Here is an 18,880-nt window from a genome sequence, read left to right on the forward strand (position 1 = left end):
TGGAGTTTTTCCTTGTGTGCAGAAGGGTCAAGTGTGGGGGGTGTCAACTGTAGGGCCTGTCAAAGCCCATTGAGACATACTGTACGTGATTTTGGGCTAAATAAGAAATAAATGTTGTAGTTGTTGATACGTCAATTAAAAAAAATCTTATCTTGCACTGAGACGCAAACATTACATTATCACACATTGTAATTGCACATTTGAGCTTTAAGGAAAATTAAAAGTTAAAAGTCCACAGCCACAGAATTCCAATAATTAATTAATAATGTAATTATAACGTTATTAATTTAAATATATTTAAATTTTTTACAAAAATGTATCCACAAAGCTATATGTGTGAGAACTCCAACATGAGGTTATTGTTACGTCCTTTGGGCCGTGGAGTGGTTTGGGGGTGCTCCGTGTTCGGGGTGCATTTCCCTTTTAGGCTGTTTGCTGGGTGGAGGTTGGGATTGATGGTTGCGTCTACCTATTCCCTCATTGTCAGTCTGTCAATCAACTCATCAGACAGGAGCAACTAAGGAAGACTCCAGCCACAAGACAGGGCCAATTGTTGTGGAGCTAGAGGAGAGTTTTGGGGTGCTTGGAGAAAAGTTTTGTTGCGTGTTAGTTGTGTGAACTGTGTAATCTCTCCTTTTATGGTGTGTTGTTCCTCCTGTCTGTTGTTGGTATGTACAGCACTCGAGGTTTTGGTTGGTGGTTCAGTTCTCACTGTAAATAAAAGCACAATATTCCACTTCGGCCTGGTATGTGTGTATTCCCGCCTCACGCATCCCTCTTCTTCGTTGTCACGTTTCCCAACCGCGAGACAGGGACGTGACCGTTATGATGTTTTCAAATTGCATGTGCCTCCTGTTTTGCAAAGAAGAAATGATCATGTTTGACTTACAATGTCAGCCTGTAACAGGCTAACTAGATAAAAGTGAATTTCCTATTACGAGATTAAAAGTTGTCTGAAACAGGCTTTTCTGAAGTGCAAATATATAATAATAATCAGTCCAGCTGCTTTATTACTTATAACTGCACAGCATCACAAAAAAACGTAATTGTTAATTACCTTTCATGGAAAATATTAAAAAGTTGTAATAAAGTGGCCGAAGGTGCAGGCGGTCGTAAACCAGAGCCAAAATGAAAGGGATTCAACGTGAAAAGAAGAATGCAGAAAATTTGGGTCCAAAACGACAGTTTAAACGTGTCATGGGTGGCGAGATCCAACTGTTTGTGCATTTCGGTCAAAGCAGGGTTTTTTTAATTAAATGCTTCCAATGTTAAAATGCATTCCTATGGGGAAGCAATAGCACACCTCCCACAATAAAGTACAAATCTTTGATATATAGCTTGCCGCATAAATTGCTGAAAAAGGGACTATAAAAATAAAAAATTCCCGCCTCATTTTTTGCTCTTTCAACACTGTGCATGATCTGCAAGTCAGAACGTCGGCCTTGGCTCACGACTTGATATAGAAGTCAGGTGTATGCGCTCCTCTGTGTCGGCGCAAATCCCCAGAAAACTCCCATTTTTGGTCACCGGTGTTTGGGCGACCCGTAGACGTTGTTTCTGTGCATTGCAAGGGCTTAGCACGGAGGTCTTGAATGTAAGACATGGGTTTTTGCCGTTTTCCTGCTTTTCCTGACCCCCCCGATACGTCGAATCGTGAGTCTCGGCGAGGCCTTCGGCCGGTTAGCCACAGGGGGCAAAAACCTGTTAAAAACCAAGAATAAACGGTCTGTCACACTGAAAAAAAAAACATACTGGCCCAAATAAGAAGGAGAAATGAACGAATAAAAAGATAATTAGATGAGAGTTTACAAGGATTGGTAAAAATGTGGTTAAATTGACCAATTTTAAACAGTTTTGGAAGAGCACGTTTATTAAAACAAGACTGTACATGACAGAACAAGGAGGTATATTCATGCGTGCATCACGGTGCTTAGAAAAGGAAAAAGAATATCAATAAATAGTGCGTAACGTGGAACAACATACTACGGCAGCAAAAGGGACCCCGGTGTTCTAGTGATTGGCCTGGAACTGGCCGCCGCCAGAGCCGGAACCATCCGACATGCAGCAGGACGTGCACTGTTCGATCAGCGGCACCAGCTTCCCCTGCTGATGGAGCTCCTTGGTGTCCGAGCCACCGCCAATGCAGCGGCCGTTGATGAAGACTCTCGGTACCTACGGGGAAAAATAGGGTAAGAAAAGCTTTTATTGCAGATTTTCCTTCTTTTCATGAGACAATGACATGGACAACTCTGAGCTGCAGTACATTGTTCTCCATGTGTAGATTTTTAACTTGTATAAACGGTCCTTGTATAAATGGCAGCGTTTAAAACGATCTGCAGCCATTTTAAATACATACACTTTTCAACCTCATCAAAGTGAAACGTTCCCCCTAACAAAACCAACGGTGCACTTCATCATTAAACAAAAATGACTAGACGTTGATGCAGTCACATCATCTAGGATGGCAGTAAATTTCCCACTAATACATGAGCAGGACACTTAACAGTCTCCAGGGGGGTGGTCCTGATCACTACTGACTGTAAGGCACTCTGGAAATGGCGTAAATAAGATACGATAAGAAAGACCTTTATTAGGTCCCACAAGTGGGTGGTAGTAGCTTAATGGGTAAGACAGAAGACCCAGGTTCAAATCCCACTTACTACCATTGTGTCCCTGAGCAAGACACTTAACCCTATGTTGCTCTAGGGGGACTGCTCTAAATGTAAATGTGTGACCTAAGGTGTCAAAACAATAAGTGGGAAATTGCACAAATGTAAAAAAAAACAAAAAAAAAAACGCCCTCACCGTTCGTGCGCCGGTAATCTGCGCCAAAGCTTCCTGAAGTCTCCGCCCATCGCTGTGCTGATCCAGTTCGATCACTTTGTACGTCGCGCCTATTTCGTTGAACAGACTCTTTGCCATCTTGCAGTACGGACACGTTGTCTTAGAGAAGATGACGACACAGTTGTGGGACACGATATCCTGGAAGAACACGGTGGTCCAGACATAACCTCAGATAACCGCGATTATGCACCTCATAACCGGGGAGGGAACGGGCCCGGTTTTCAATATTTTATCGGTCGGTAAAAGCTGCTCACCTGGACGAACTGCGTACATGCTGTGGTGCTTGACAGACCCCCGGATGATGATGTTAAATTGCCCATCCTGCAAAACACACACCAGCACAGTTGGGGTCACACTGTGGCACGATTCCCACGGCAGAAAATCAGCGAGACCACACGTTCCTGAACCGGGTAACGACCTAGCGAGCGTAACTTTGCGGTACGTGAACAGCTTCGCTGGAACGAACAGAATCAGCAACAGAATCGGGGCCAGTTTTGGGTCCATCGCTTCGCCAAAAGCCGGCGAAAAAGAAGCACGGCGGCGACAGAGGCACTTAAATCTTTAATCCCGTTGAGTCGACTTGTGCTCAGAGTCACCGTTTTCATCTTGGCCGAGGATTACGATCCGCAAGGCGTCCAATCCTGGGTAAGAATCTAGGTCACTTGCACCCACAGGGACGGGGACTCTCCGGCCTCCGTCGGGTTCCGCACCCTCCTGTGAGAAGTCTGGTTCGGGTCTAGTTTAAAGGACTCAGAAGAGGTTGAGATTACTACTTTCAGGCACTTTTATGTCTGAAATTTTGACTGTAGCTGAATTAAATGCCAATCTGTGGCATTTGGTTGGTATCCGGATAATAAAATAGGATTTTAAAGACAGCGCCACTGTCAGAACATCCCAGCGACAACTGAACATTCTACATTTACAGCATTTGACAAACTTATACAAGTTGTGTTTTAAAAGAAAATTTAAAAGGTGCAGTGTTGCCAGATTTTCAATTCGATCCACTGAAAAAGCCGAGGCAAGAGTATCTGGCAACCTGCAACCTCACGCAAATAAAGTACAGTAAGTACTCAGATTAAGTACCTATCACACTGTTTTACATATCAGCACGGTCTTTCCGAGGTTGATACGTTCACATAATTCAAATGGTGCTTTCGTTTTTCTACATGCGTCTACAATTGGATTCAATGGCTGCTGGTAATTTACTAAATGCAACAAGGACTTTGTACTTTTACACGTGTTTTCAACACCAGCACTGCTTGTGACCTGGTATTATTTCGGCGACGTAACTGCACTTGTGTTTTGCTGCAGGTACCCAAGTGAAGCCCCGCTGGTTTAAAACGCAGCGGATTAGAACCGCGCGGCACCGATTCGTCCCGCCGAGGAGGAGGAAGAAGAAGAAGAAGAAGAAGAAGAAGGGACCTTTGCTGACGGAAGACCCCTCGGGTCAACCTGGCGAGAAGTGACGGAGCGGACGGCGACATGCGTCGGATATAAAGCGGCGTGAAGTGCGCCTGCTTGGGAGACTCTACCTGCCCTGACGGGGTGTTCTTCCTCCGGCGGTAGAAACCGCGGCGCTCGGCCGGATGTCGCCACCTGTCGGCGTGGGACTGCAACGCCAGCGAAATGCTTTATTTACATTTCGGAATTTATATTTCATGTATTTGAAGCAGAAGCAGATAAATCCTGGTTCCTGGCAACTGCTAGACGAGGACTTAGTACGAAACGAACCAGAGGGTCACCACAGCCACCACCACCGTAACAACTACAGCTTCAGGGATCTTCAAATGGACCAGTAACACCATAATTTACACGTAATGTAGACCATGACACTGGACTTCCCCACCTCTACACCTGTAGGACTTTTTTCATGGACAAATCATCACCAACCCTGCACGGACACCATTTGCAGGCTCACTCTATTCTCCTAGAGTTTTTCCTTGTGTGCAGAAGGGTCAGGTGTGGGTGGGTGTCGTAGGGCCTGTCAAAGCCCACTGATTATGGGCTTTATAGAAAATAAATGTTGTGGTTGTATTTCTGTTAATTGGGGAACTGATGTGAAAGGCTATTTGGCCAGTTGCACACTTGATCGTGGTGACAGGGTGAATGGTAGGGCACGCGGTGAAGAGGCATGAACAAGCATTTTACACAACACGTGTGCATGTAAATAAAACAGCGTTTTGTCTTTTATTTGATTAGTTAATGACGCAGTAGTTGCTGTTAATGATACAGTGAACCAGATGTTATCTCCTAACGAAAGGACATAATGAAATATGTCTCTGTATTTAACCATCACCCTTGGTGAGCAGCGGGTACCATGACAGGCACCCGGGGAGCAGTGTGTGGGGACAGTACCTTCATCAAGGGGACCTCGGTGGCACCATGACGGATCGGGACTCAAACCAGCAACCTTCTGATTACGGGGCCGCTTCCTTAACCGCTAGACCACCACTGCCCCACTTCACAGTTAATGCACAGTTGAACTGTGCCCTCAAACGGCTCCGCGGCGAGGTAGAATCTGTAAATAATTTAGCGGTTCGATTTTTTTTAAGTTTAATGTCCTGGACTCATCTTTATTAATAACCCCCCTCTGCCCCTTCCTGCGTATATCTGCACCATCAGTACACGCTTCTGTCTCCGCTGTGTCCAATTCAACATGTGACTCTGACATGGGACATCATATATCAGTGTCACTGGTGGGTAGGAGGTGGGTCACCCACCACCCGAACATCTCCAGCCAGCAGACCACCTGGAAGCTCCGTGGATGCTGGAAGCTGTGCCACGCTCATCACTGGTTGGTGATCCACTGCTATGGATTTTAAAATCTATTTAGAGAATTCATCACGATGTGGACGGTTTTCAGTCTTGCAGAAAAGGTGGTGGTAGCCTAGTGGGTCACACACTCGCCTATGACCCAGAAGACCCAGGTTCAAGCCCCACTTACTACCATCGTGTCCCTGTAAGTACTGATTGTAATTCGCTCTGGATAAGGGCGCCTGGTAAATGCTGTAAATGTTAAATGAGATAAATCTCTAAAAGCACAAACGTATAACTCTGTACAACCCTGTAAGATGGGACGTCGCGGAGCCGTGACATTTCTGTGCCTTTGCTGTGCATGTCTTTGTCGAACGGCATTGCAACAGTTGCCGGCCCTCCCCCGAGCCAAACGTGTGAGGTGCCGGCCGTCGGGACCGTCCACTCTCTTTGTCTTCCCCAGACGGGAGGCACCGGGGGTGTGACATCAGAAACAACAGGTTCTGATTGGTCTGTGACAGCTTCCTGTAGGCCAGGTGTACAAAGATCTGTTCACATGTGGGGATGGGGCTTTTTGTTTCTTTCCTCAGCTGTTTTTCCATCGGAAGCCTTCCGGCTTCCGAGTCTTGTCACTCCTCCCAATTTTCTCCTGGATCAGGTAATGTCTCTGAAACTTAGTTCAGGCTGTTCTGTCTTTTTCTATCTTTTCCTCCTGTCTCTCATTTTAGTTTTCTCTGTAACCTTGGTACCTTTTTACATACAATATTCACATGTAACTGCAATAATAATTTACCGGTGTTAATAAATTAGAAACGGTTCATCTTTTAACCTCTATTGTGCCACGCCTCTTTCTGCCAGGTAACACCAAGTTGGAGTGGTTTGAATACAGTGCTTTTGTGTGTAGGGAGAGAGAGTTTTTTACTCTGTTCTCCACTAGTTTTACAAACCCTGTCCATGTTGAAATTCTGGAACTTTCTTTCTTTCTTTGCCTCTGGATATGAAATATGTGTTAAAATGCATACATCGCAGTCTAAATTTCACCAGATTTGTAATTTTCTCATTGATCGGACCTTCTTCAGCCCGACTTGAAATTGTGCAACGTTGGCGCTGCTGGAGCGCACGATCGTTCATTATTAGCTCGGCCCTCGATAAGCTAACTCTAAAATCGATAGCTGCTCAGCGCTGATGAGCGTAAAAAGCTTTCGTCTGTAATTTTTTTTTCTATTTCTTTTCATTTTAAACTTTACTTTGTAACAACAAATTTATTTCTTATTTCAAAGACGACCCCGTGGCTCAAGCTGACCAGCTTTAACTTCGTCCGTCGCAGAGGCAATATATTCCCCACGCCGTTTACAGCCACTGGACAATTAATCACTGCCACAGCCGGCAATATGGGCCAACCCATCCCGCCTCCGCCCAGGTCTCGGCACTAAGCAATGGGCACCCACGCCGCGGCACCACAATAAAAGCCGCGCTGATTTAATATCTGTTGGCCATGTAATCAGGCAACACGGTGCCATGCTGGATGTCCTCATAAATCACCCTCCCTGGTGGACAATCATGGCCCCGGCACACCACTGATTACTCTTACAGGCCCATGAAATCGGCTCTGCCCGCTCTTATTTATTTCCCCCCGCCGCGGTAAACGCCGGCAGGAGCGATTCCGCGGCTCCAGGGCCCGAGATCCAGTTAGGACCGTCCGACGTCTCATTCGTCTTCCCCTCCTGCCCACTCACCGCCGGCTCTGAGGGCCCCGTGTCGGCTTCTCACCGCGCGTCTCATTATCGCCACTGACGTGTGTATGGGAGGTTGCTGCACCGCGCCGGGAGAAAGTTCATCTGAAGGCTGTCAGTGGCGGTGACAGCGGCAGTCGTTATGAGGGAGACAAGTGGCTGACAAGAAAGGGGACGGCCTGGAAACACATCTCCTCGTTCTCTTTTACTGTGTGTGTGTGTGTGTGTGTGAGTGAGTCCTACTCATGTTGGCAGAACTGTGGACACAAGGTGACTACTAATGAATGGTCACGGATACACTGGGTAGCAACCAGTCTCCCATAAAAAAAGTTCCTGAAATCAATCTTAACAGCAATATATTTTTTGTTCCCAGGTCATTGGGGATCAATTTGTGTCATCACCATGGGGGATTTATGTGTTCCGGAACCATAATTCAGTAATGTTATCAGTTAGGGTTATATTTACATTTACATTTACAGCATTTAACAGACGCCCTTTTCCAGAGCGCCTTACAGTCAGTAGTTACAGGGACAGTCCCCCCCTGGAGACACTCAGGGTTAAGTGTCCTGCTCAGGGACACAATGGTGTAGGCGAGTGTGTTACCCGCTAGGCTACTAGTGCGTTATTGTCCTACTGTTACAATGTTAGATTTTTTAAATCGTTCCCATTGTTACTTTATAACGTAACATTCTGAGTGTTATATCGTAACACCATCCCCATGTTACATTCTAACAGTGTTGCACATTATTACACTGCTTGTCAGTCACGGTTGTGAATTGTGTTGCACACATGGAAGCCACATTAATGCTCAAAAAGAGGAATCAAACCGACCGGTTGGCCCACTGGGAGAATAATCTGATTCATTTTAACCAAACACTCTACAGAGGGGGTGGTGAGGGAGCACATTGGAACTAAATTGATATTCTGTCACTGATGTATGGTTTGTTGCTCTGAGCCAACGTCAGATTGCCGCTGTCGTGCATTAGAGCTTCTTCGCCAGAAGAGGGCAGAAACGAGCCTTTACAGAAATGCACATGTGCTATGCGATGCTGGTTGTGCCTTCATTCATTTTACAAGTGACAGACTCACATGCTCGCACTTTCTATGCATATATTTCTTACTGATGACGCGTGGCTAACTGGATGCCGGAGGGGTTTATGCATCAGCCAGTGAACTGACCATGTGGCTGTGCGTTGCTTTCCAATCGGAATGCAGAGTCCCAAGGCGCCACGGCGGATGGGTCCGTGTGTGACAGTGTGCATTCTTATCTCTGGTTCTTCATGGCCAAGGTACCGGAGAGCACAGTGGCCTCAGATGTGGCTTTATCTGCCGGCTTCAGAGGCCTTGGTGCTCTGATGAGACCACCGACTCCTCTGTCTCAGCCGAGACTAACACTGACCTTCTTAACATTGATGGAACGATCGCCTCAAGGTAAAAAAAAAAATTCAAAAACAACTCACAAGTCGCAGTTCAAGTCATTGTATTTTTTTCCTGTAACACAGCCGAATGCAGGAGCTGCCTTGCTGTGACAGGGGCCTTTACAGCAGGAAACGAGTGTCATTTCCACCCTGGCCTGCATTGTATAAAACACCAAGTGCATTATTTAGTTTGGGCTTGAAGGACCTGCAAGTTGCCACTGATGGCGGAAGAAAATCCCCCGACGTGGAGGAGATTTTTTAAACGCCATATTTGTGTAGAAGAAGGTGGGGGAAAGAGCCGCACCTCGTAAAGCTACGTACTCTTATAGTACGAGCGCCGGGCATCCCGAACAGCAGTATAGACGCCTGTCTTCACCATAAACCGGATCCGGAGCATTGTGTGTAATCCAGAGATGTTCTCTCACTGCATGTTCTGCGTGAATTCTGGGAAAAATTCCATGTTGGTTGGCCTGGGACGCGTGTTCGTCACGAAACCCGGTCACTGAGAATTAGATTGGCCATCAGAACACCATAAAGAGTGCGTGGTCCCGAGAGGAGATGGGCTGGTCCTGGGTGTGTAACGTATTACCAGGATGGTCGAACTCGCTGAAATACAGTCGTAAAGCCCAGAAAAACAATACTGACTGGGTGATCAGCTGCGGTTTTCCACACTCCAGCCTTTTAAAAGTGGCTTTGGTCAAAAGATTAGTTGTAATATGGGTTTTAGAAACAGACCCTAATGGTTTTAATGGAGTTTAGTGGCTTAAGGAACGAGTTCTGCTGTAGCTGGAAACACGGAACAGTAGGAAAAATGAGGAAATATCTGTTCATAATTACGGACCTTCATCAGCCTGCTGTACCACGGGGATGCAGCGCAATGCGCGCCTCAATCAGAGCCCCGAAATGTGAGGAGATGATATTAAACAGAGCGGCTGCGCGAGACGCGGGGTGTCCTGAGCGCCTGGAGAATGTTGTTTTACGATGAACTACGTGTTCCCCTCACCTCTGCCCGCTTCTCTACCTGTGTCAGATCCTGTCAATCACACACACACACACACACACACACACACAGTCACTACGCTGTGTGCTTTTCTCGCTGGAGCACAATTCACCGAGATCAATGGCCGGTTTCCATGGAAACCAAACAGTGTGGAATACACCTGCCTCATGCATTTTTGCCTCCAGGTCTCTGTGAAACATGCAGCTACGCCCGGCAGTGGCCAGACCCGGACCAGATTACCCAGGCAGATATAACTCCTCGTCCTCAAAACCTCTTCATCCTCGCCGCGGCGTCCTTGCTTTACCCCGTTATTTCTCTTGTTTCCCCATCGCCGGGTGATGGGCGCTGCCCTCTGCTTCTGCCGCGCCCCCACGAGGCCGCAGATGGGCTAATTATCGCCTCTTCACAAACAGTTAACTTTATTATACGCCAGTGCAGACACTGGACCTCTCCATCACCTTGTGGAACTCTGGTGCCAAACGTACTAATGAGGCACGTGCGCTGAGGGAAGTAGATCTGGCCCAACGGGAAGGCTATCTCGGGGCAGCAGGAAGTGAGACAGGATGTTCGCTAACTGGGTTACGTTTGTTCATGGATCCAAATGAGGCCAAATGCCACTGAACTGGAAAAATGAGTCCAACCAAGTTCATGCCCGCTCGGCCACAAGTCGATCGTCACGTGGCTGAGAGGTTTACGTTCGTGTTGAATTTGGGTTGATGAGGTGTAATGTGAGAACGGGGCCATATTTTCCAGCACCAGGTCACTGTTTTACATCGATGAATATCGATATCTGGCTTACAGTGACATTGTTTGGACATTTTGGTTTTATGTCCTGTGACATAATTAGGATTGGAATGAAACAATCAATGCAGGCCGGTCACTGTAGGTATAATCAATCAGAATCAAATGTAAATTGACCAGTGCTAAGCTCATGAATAAAATAAACTAAAAAAATAAAAAATGTAAGTGTGAAGATAAAGTAATTTTTGAACAGGCTTAATCCAGACCAGAAGTGATGTGGCAGTACAGGTGTGGGTGGAAGTGGTCAAACATTTTCACGTTTCAAACGAAACAATCTGTGCAAATTAAAAGCCAAGCAGCTTGTCATATTCCTAGGGGACTAGGGGTTTAAGAAACGCCACAAGGGTGTGGAGAGGAGGACGTCCACTGTTTCATACAGGACCAAACAAAGGATACAAACAGTGCTTTTACTTACAGAGAGCTAACAGGTACAATAAAACACGGACTCGCACAAAAGTTAACAAAAAAGGGCACATAAAGCTAACAGGCTAACAAAGGGTCTATCACACAAAGCAACAAGAAACATGAATGAGATCCCCAACAGGTCTCCTTGCAGATCTTCGTGGACCCTGGAGACCTCCCAAAAACCATCCGGTCACCTCCTTATATAGGTGGAGGTGACCAATAGGCAGATGGTAGGAGGAGCTTGTAGGCTTCAACTCCTCCCACAAAGTCAAGCTAAAAGAGACAGGACACAAAAACACAGCCAGCCACACAGAACACGTTGGAGTGTACGTCCAGGGACTTAATACAGCTCGTCTGGAGGTTTTACCGTCATCTTAGATCCGTCCCTCTTAACGAGTGAGTTTGGGGTATGAATAGGCGATGCCTGATCCCAGATCAGTGCTCCAGTTGAGAACACGGCCCTCTGGCCTCTTTGTCGTAAAGAAATCGAGGGTGGCGGGCTGCATGTCAGCTGCGTGGGTGGGTGGCAGTACGCAGGGCTGCAGGAGTCATATCTCACACTCTCATCCAGGCATCTGGCTTCAGCCCACCGCGCATTGTACATTATGCGAGCAGGCCTGCGATGTCATAAATATTTTACACGTCCCTATATTTAAACCCATACATAATATCCCCGGATTTCCATATTAAGAGCTCTGAAACATCATCGCCTCATTTTACCTATTAATGGGTCAGTTTCATTATGCCGCCCCATAAGACACTCACAGCACCCATAATAACAAATAAACATGATAAATATTGCAACATTATAGTCTATAGGATGGATTTAGTGCCAAATGTATTCATGTTTGTGGTCAGTTGGATCGGGTGATGAAAAATTCATATGTTCCGAAGTCGACTGCACCAGTAAGCCCCACAATCTGAGATGTTCATCTCAGCTGAAAGCCCCTGAGTTGCCGAGGCAAACTGTTTTGTTTCCACTGATAACGGCTTTATTTATGCCGCAGAGGATATAGCGCCCGGAAGAGAAGAGTTCGGTGGTTGGCAGAGCGTTTAATTTAAAAGTTGCTCTAACCGATGGAACTGATTGATGTGGCTTCTGCCAAAACTTTTTGCAAGATCCTGTATGACTTTTGCTCATGTTCAGGGCAGTAATTTTAGCTTTTTGGATTTACAGAAATAAATAGATGCAAACTTGATACTTGTCTATGTGTTGGAGTGGGTGAAATAACAGCCAGCCCTTTTTGTTGGCGTGAAATTATTCCTGACGCCAGGAAGATGAATTTCAATGAAGGGGAGGAGCCTGTAGGCAATGATTGACAGCTCTGACCCACCCCACTTCCTCATTCTGGACGAATTTCCTGTCAAAATGTCAAACACCTATGTGTGTTTCTCCATTCTTTACATTTCTAATAGTGTTGATGAAATTTATGATGAAATATCTTCATTAGATAGATGAGACAAGATGTAAATGCTGGTCATGTGACAATAACTATAACAAAATATATCATGCAATATTGTTGACAAGATAAAATCTACATTTAAATGACTTGTTGAGGAAAAATGAGAGGAGACGTGACATTTGGACACTCTCTTTACAATGAAGTGCAAAATAAAAAGTAAAAACACAGAACAAATCGAAGCGTCTTATGTGTCTGGAATCTTGAGTCTGTAAGGTAACAGTAATACAATAATATGATAACCTTGTTTTAAATATGTTGCATTTGTCTGTTCATCACTTTTCTTTTACTAAAACAGTCATGGATAAATTGGACTCAAATGCTCAGACGTTTATTCGACTGAAACTTGACTGGAGTCTGGACGTGACTAAATGACAGCTGGATGCAAAGACCAGACTACAGCTAAAATTAAACAACTATAATTCCTAATACCCCTTGTACTCAGGGTACGTCAGTGGGCGTGGCAAACCTGACCACGCCCATGACCAACATGCAGATTATGAGAGCTTTGATTAGGGAACTAATACATGACACACTAGTCTTATTTAACTCTAGCAAAATATGGCCAACAGAGACCAGCCGCATGGACGTAAAAGCTCCCCGTCCTTCTAGGCCTCCGTACATCACGATGCATGAATAAAGAGAGCGCCAGGATGTGGAAGTTAGATGAGAGAAATTAGGAGATTTTTCCTGGACGAGCGGCACGGCTCATCTTATCCACGCCGCGGCGAATGTGCTGAGGCGGCGCGCCGCTGTCACGCGGAACAAACGACGCGCGTGGCCTGGCGCTCGCCGTGACACCGCGCTTAATGACACCCTTCCTGTCAGCAGATAATAAAACAAACAGGCTCGCTGGTTAAAAAAAACCCAGATAAATAAAAGAAATAAATGGCGCTCCGCGATGTGGCCCTCCGCGATGTGGCCCTCCAGCGCCTAATTAATGACAACCGGAGGAACGGGCGGCTCGGAGGCGAGATTGGCATCGATCACTGTCAACATGGCCGCCGTCGTGCGCCGCGGCCTCTTCTCCGCTCGCCCTGGAGACTCCGGACGGCCTAACGCCTCCCGCCGCCATTCACGCCGCGACCCTCCCTTCTTCATCTTCATTCCGTTCATATTTCACTTGACGCTCGCCTAATAATTGCGGCGCGCTAATTGCGGATAATCTTCGATGCTGCGATAACGGGGATCTCTTATCGCCGATGCGCGTCGGAGTTGCCGTTCCGTGCAGACAAGGAGCTTCTGGAAGTGGAAGCCTGCGGTTGAACCGGGTCCGGTGCGCCGTGGCCGTTTCTCCCAAAGCCCACACTGACCACGCCGCACCCTTCCCCCGCCGCAGCCCCACAGCGCCCGTTATTTAATGGCTCATTACCGCACAGGAAGCATATTGAGCTCGGTCAGAATATCGATCTGGTTTTGCCGGGTTAATTGGAAAGGGTTACGGCCACGAACTGAATAAAAAAAAAAAAAAAGATGTAAAATTCATGCAAACAAGCTGGTCCTGCTGAACTAAATGGCGCTTTAGCTTGCCGTGCACCGAAAAAAACCCCACCCAACAGAATGGCTTTAGTGTGGCGGCATTCTGGGTTTTATATCTTTGAAAATAAAAGCAGGAGCACTTTAATCAGCCCGCCTGCCGATACCGGCATCTTCTCGGTAAGCCCTCCACTGTAAAACTATCGAAGACGGAGGGAGGCGCACACCGGCGAGGGGGGCGAGATGATAAAGGACATTTCCTCCTCCAACCCCAGCAAACGACGGAGACGGTTTCCAGGAGAGGCCCATCATCACAACGGCAAAACCGGCCATCGGACGAACCTGCGGCGGCGGCGGCGGCGCTCGGCACCTGCAGGAAAACGGCAGAGGAGCCAGCGAGGCGCGTTGCAGGAATCCTCCCGACCCGTTACTTCAATTTCACAGCAGGATGCCAGTAATTATTCATCAGCGAGCAACGCAATATACCTGTGCAGATATTTGAAGAGAGAGAGAAAAAAAGTTTTGTTTACCTCATTAAATCACATTTTTCATTGATTGCATTCATTACTAAATTAATAATGCACAATGTTATTGTTTTAAAAATACAACGTTGCTCTTCCTGATATTTCACAAACTGAGCATGAACGCATGGATTTTGTTATGATGTCTCTAAACAGTAATGATTATACACACAGATTCCTGTTTATTTATGGCTGCTGGGACAATAATGGCTTCCACATTGAAACAGGTCACCTGCGCTGCATCTGTTCCTAGGCAACATCATTCAGCAGCAGTTGACCTTGTGACCTTAACGTAACAAGAGATAATCAGGAATCCTCTCAACCAATCAGAATGGCAGGCGATGGACCCACCGCCACCCTTCTCCAGCCAGTTCCGTTTTAATGATCGACTTGCGTATGTTTCGTTCTGATTCCGCACCAGGAAACAGCGGAAGCTGAAACGCCGGTTATAGATCTGCAGTCATGTAGATCTGCACTGGCCTGCCGGTTGGAGAACTGACCCCCTCCCTCCATGGTTATTGAATGTGTAGTCGCTCTGGATAAAGAGTGGCGGCCTAGTTGGGGGGAAGTGGTGTCCTGCCGGTTAAGGAAGTGGCCCCATAATCGGAAGGTTGCCGGTTCGAATCCCGACCCGCCAAGGTGCCACCGAGGTCCCCTTGATGAAGGTCCCGTCCCCACATGCTGCTCCCCGGGTCACCAAGGGTGATGGTTAAATGCAGAGGACACATTTCACTGTGAGCACCGTGTGCTGTGCTGCTGTGTATCACAATGACAACCACTTCACTTTACTTTTAAGATGCGGGACCAATTTTGAAGTATGACCGGTGTTATTTAATACACGTGAATGCTGAAAGTAACGAGCAAATGAACTCGCGTGCAGACGCATGGCGGGAAGGTGACGGACGAGGAGCTCGCCGCTGGAAACAAACGGACCTTCTGAGAGTTATAAAAAAAACGGGCTCCAGTCAAACGATTTCACGCACCGCGGGACGAAGGTAAAAAATAATTCACCGGCACCCAACCCCCGTTTTTATTGCCAAAGGGACAAAGCAAGGTGCTAAGAGCCCCGGTGTGTGCAGGGAAGCTGGCACCCGTGTGTCTGAGCTGGCAGGGTGAAGCGGGTGAGTCACACACACATCAACATTGTCACCGGCAAACGCACATTTCAAAAATAGCTTGCTGGCTCCGAACAGGAAGTGCCCGATCTCCGAGTCCTTGGGGCTGGGCTGGAATGCGCCATCTGTTCGGGTCCAGTGGACCCACGCCAAGGCTCCACATCATGTAGACCATCTATTAAAACCATCTCGACACCTTTTCAGCAATGTGCCATTGCATGCAGGTGTAATGTAGTCACCGCCAACTGAGGTTTGTCACTTTTGAGCATCTCATTAGTAGAAATGCTGCTGACGCTCATTCGGAGTCTGCGAGGTGGAGAACAGAGGTCGTCAACAACATTTATTTTCAAGTCACCGTCTGTCTGTATCGGAAGATGTTTTACAAATTTCCCTGAAGGAGACGATGAAGTTTGGAATGGATCATCGTCAGTCGTTATTAACGTTTTGTCAGTACAGTCCAGTCTCAGAGTATTTGAAACAAGATGGGCTAGAATACGTCAATTTGTGCTGGTAGTAGCCTAGCGTGTAACACACTCGCCTATGAACCAGAAGACCCAGGTTCAAACCCCACTTACTACCATCATGTCCCTGAGCAAGACACTTAACCCTGAGTGTCTCCAGGGGGGGACTGTCCCTGTAACTACTGACTGTAAGTCGCTCTGGATAAGGGCGTCTGATAAATGCTGTAAATGAAATAAATTAAATTTTGGCCTATGGAGTAAAATGACGATAAAATGACGTAACAACAATTACAACTGCTCAGTGTGCGCTTTAAACTTTAAAATTGTGACAGTCAACTCCTTTTATTCAGCGAAGTGCCCAGATGCTTTTGAATAGTGTGTTTTATTTCTTGTCTCAGAAATGGTGTTATTTTTGGTGTTAAGTTGATAAAAAAAAAGCAGTCCTCCCAATTTAGGGCAAATGGGGGGCATGAAGATAAAATTAAGGGCTTGTGGAGGAGGTCGAGACATTCATCTCAGCCCCAGGAGCATTTCCCTCGGCTTACTGCGGCTGCAGCTAAGCCTGCTGCAGGAGGGCCCACTTCATCACGGCAGACGTCTCAATCCGTTTTCCGCCGCTTCACTTTTAGCGCGTTTAAGAGAGCGCAGGTTTTCAATACTCATCAGTCAGAGCCCCTTTCCTCTTCATTCATCACTTCCCCGCTGCTTCCTCACAATTCCACTCCTTGTTTCCACCCCTTGCCTCCGTCTTTCTAGCCTCACGCGTTCCCCCGGACACCGGAACGCCGTCCCGGAGTTGTGCTAATCTCTCCTGGCGATTGTGCCGGGCACGGATGGATGGAGGCCGACCTTGTTTCCAATACCCTCTCACCTGGAACCACCACTCTGACTCCCTTAATAGGGATGAATGTGGGGCCGAGTTGAGGAACTCATGAATCAGCTCAACTATGTCTTTGCAGCAATTTCTCGTTTTGAATCACTTTGCGTGTAAAGCGGCGATGCAATATGCAATACGAAACACTTCTCTGTTGCATCACACTGCCGCTGTTCGTAGTTCTAAAGAAAGCACCTCTCTGTTAAGGGCCCAGTAATTTATTTGCGTGGCACATTTGACATCCACGATTACAGTGACATCCACACTGGGGCAGTGGTGGCCTAGTGGTTAAGGAAGCGGCCCCGTAATGAGAAGGTTGCCGGTTCGAATCCCGATCTGCCAAGGTGCCACTGAGGTGCCACTGAGCAAAGCACCGTCCCCACACACTGCTCCCCGGGTGCCTGTCATGGCAGCCCACTGCTCACTCAGGGTGATGGGTTAAATGCAGAGGACAAATTGCACTGTGTGCACCGTGTGCTGTGCTTCTGTGTATCACAAGTGACGATCACTTCACTTCACTTACGGAAATAAAGCGTACGAGTGGTAATGGCAACAAATGTCAATTCATTTTAATGAGATCACATTGTTCAAATACAGACAGTCGCTGTTTAATTACTGAATCTGACGTGTTGTGGTAATGAGCGATATTTTCAACTCCCCCAGGGGTCAAGCAGGTTGGAATGTTCTCTTAACCGTCCCTGTCTGGGTACGTTCAGTACCGTAATTGGCTGAAGAGGGATACAGGCCATCATCACCAGAGCAGCTCCCGTCTACACGGATCAAACGCTCAGGGTATTTGTGCCGGACAGGGTCAAATTATTTATCTATTATCGGGTTTACCCACGGCCTGTAAATGCTGAAAATGCACAATGGTAAAATTAAGGACAATTTACTGCAGAAATTGAACGTTCTGATTTTGCCCCCTCCACGTTACCACCGAGCTGTGCCTCAGCTTGCTAATAGGAAATCATTAAAGGAATCTAACGCTGTGACGGGTTTTTACATTCACATTGTCCGTCCCATCGAGTATAATTAAAATTTCAGGGTCACAGGCCGAAACTCCCCTATGATGCTCACCCACGAGGTCTTCATTTGCATTGACTTCGACGAGCTCTTTCTTTCCTTTTAAGGACAATGCGAGAGAAGATATGTGGTAAAATATGAATAATTTCCCCTTGAAATGGAAATTTGCAGGATTACAAAAATGTGAGAACTTTTCATGTGTATTAATGATATATAATGAACCAGTGTGAATACCTATTTTTAATTGTGTAATACTGCCAAACCCTTCAAGGACTCATTTGCACATTTTTTTGCGGTGTCACTCGTATTAAGCAGTTCAACATGTTTTTTCAAGAAGATAATTGTTAGAATTATTTTAGCAGAAAAGCCTTCAATCAATAACAGTTTTTTGCACTTCCATCAAAGCTGCAAATGTGGATTTTAAACCGCTTTGTGACACTTTTAGCAACATCACAGTTGTGGTTTCTGATTTTTGACAGCAGGCTCCCTTTGCAGCTTCCTGTGGCGGTAGCGCCCACTCGTCTCCTTGGCCATGTTCAGGCAATCGGAAGGTCGTAATCGGAAGGTTGCAGGTTCGAACACCGAGCAGTCAAGGTGCCACCGAGGTACCGTCCCCACACACTGCTCCCTGGGCGCCTGTCACGGTGCCCACTGCTCACCAAGGGTGACAGTTAAATACAGAGGACACGTGTCACCGCGCGCTGTGCTTCAGAATCACTTCCCCGTTATAAGAATACTTTGTGACCGCACTATAATCTCCAACCAGAAATGCAGCAAAAAGACTTTTGTTAGCCTGTTCTATGTAGCAGCTAATGCTAAAAGAGCTAGCCAAGCAACATGAAGTTATATCTATCTTGACACTTTTAATATGTTAATTGTTTCCCGTAACTTACCTGCTATTCGGAGAACTTTCCTCCGTAACAGAGTGTTTCCTGTTGAGCGTTTGCAGCTGGGCCGCCACATGGCCAGGCCGGAAGTGCCTCTGCTGGGGCTCC

The 18,880-nt window shown here is 46.7% G+C and overlaps 1 protein-coding gene across 6 annotated transcripts; it reads right to left on the bottom strand.

The window, feature by feature from the left end:
• Positions 1-982: 982 nt before the first annotated feature.
• On the bottom strand, positions 983-18,839 carry glrx2 (glutaredoxin 2). 6 transcript variants are annotated; one of them, XM_028962301.1, is made up of 5 exons: positions 3,263-4,233; positions 3,099-3,165; positions 2,806-2,982; positions 1,984-2,172; positions 983-1,701 (listed from the first exon to the last, which is right to left on the bottom strand). In XM_028962301.1, the coding sequence occupies exons 1-4, from the start codon at positions 3,346-3,348 to the stop codon at positions 2,011-2,013; spliced, it is 492 nt and encodes a 163-aa protein (XP_028818134.1). In that variant the 5' UTR covers positions 3,349-4,233; the 3' UTR covers positions 983-1,701; positions 1,984-2,010. The 6 variants fall into 6 exon arrangements, with proteins under 6 accessions (XP_028818134.1, XP_028818138.1, XP_028818137.1 ...); XM_028962305.1 differs by lacking the exons at positions 983-1,701; positions 3,263-4,233 and adding exons at positions 14,234-14,377; positions 18,779-18,839 and having other exon boundaries at positions 1,843-2,172; XM_028962304.1 differs by lacking the exons at positions 983-1,701; positions 3,263-4,233 and adding an exon at positions 18,779-18,833 and having other exon boundaries at positions 1,843-2,172.
• Between the last annotated feature and the right edge of the window lie 41 nt (positions 18,840-18,880).

The sequence above is a fragment of the Denticeps clupeoides genome, chromosome 19 (assembly GCF_900700375.1).
Source record: "Denticeps clupeoides chromosome 19, fDenClu1.1, whole genome shotgun sequence".
In the NCBI taxonomy this organism is placed as follows: domain Eukaryota; kingdom Metazoa; phylum Chordata; class Actinopteri; order Clupeiformes; family Denticipitidae; genus Denticeps; species Denticeps clupeoides.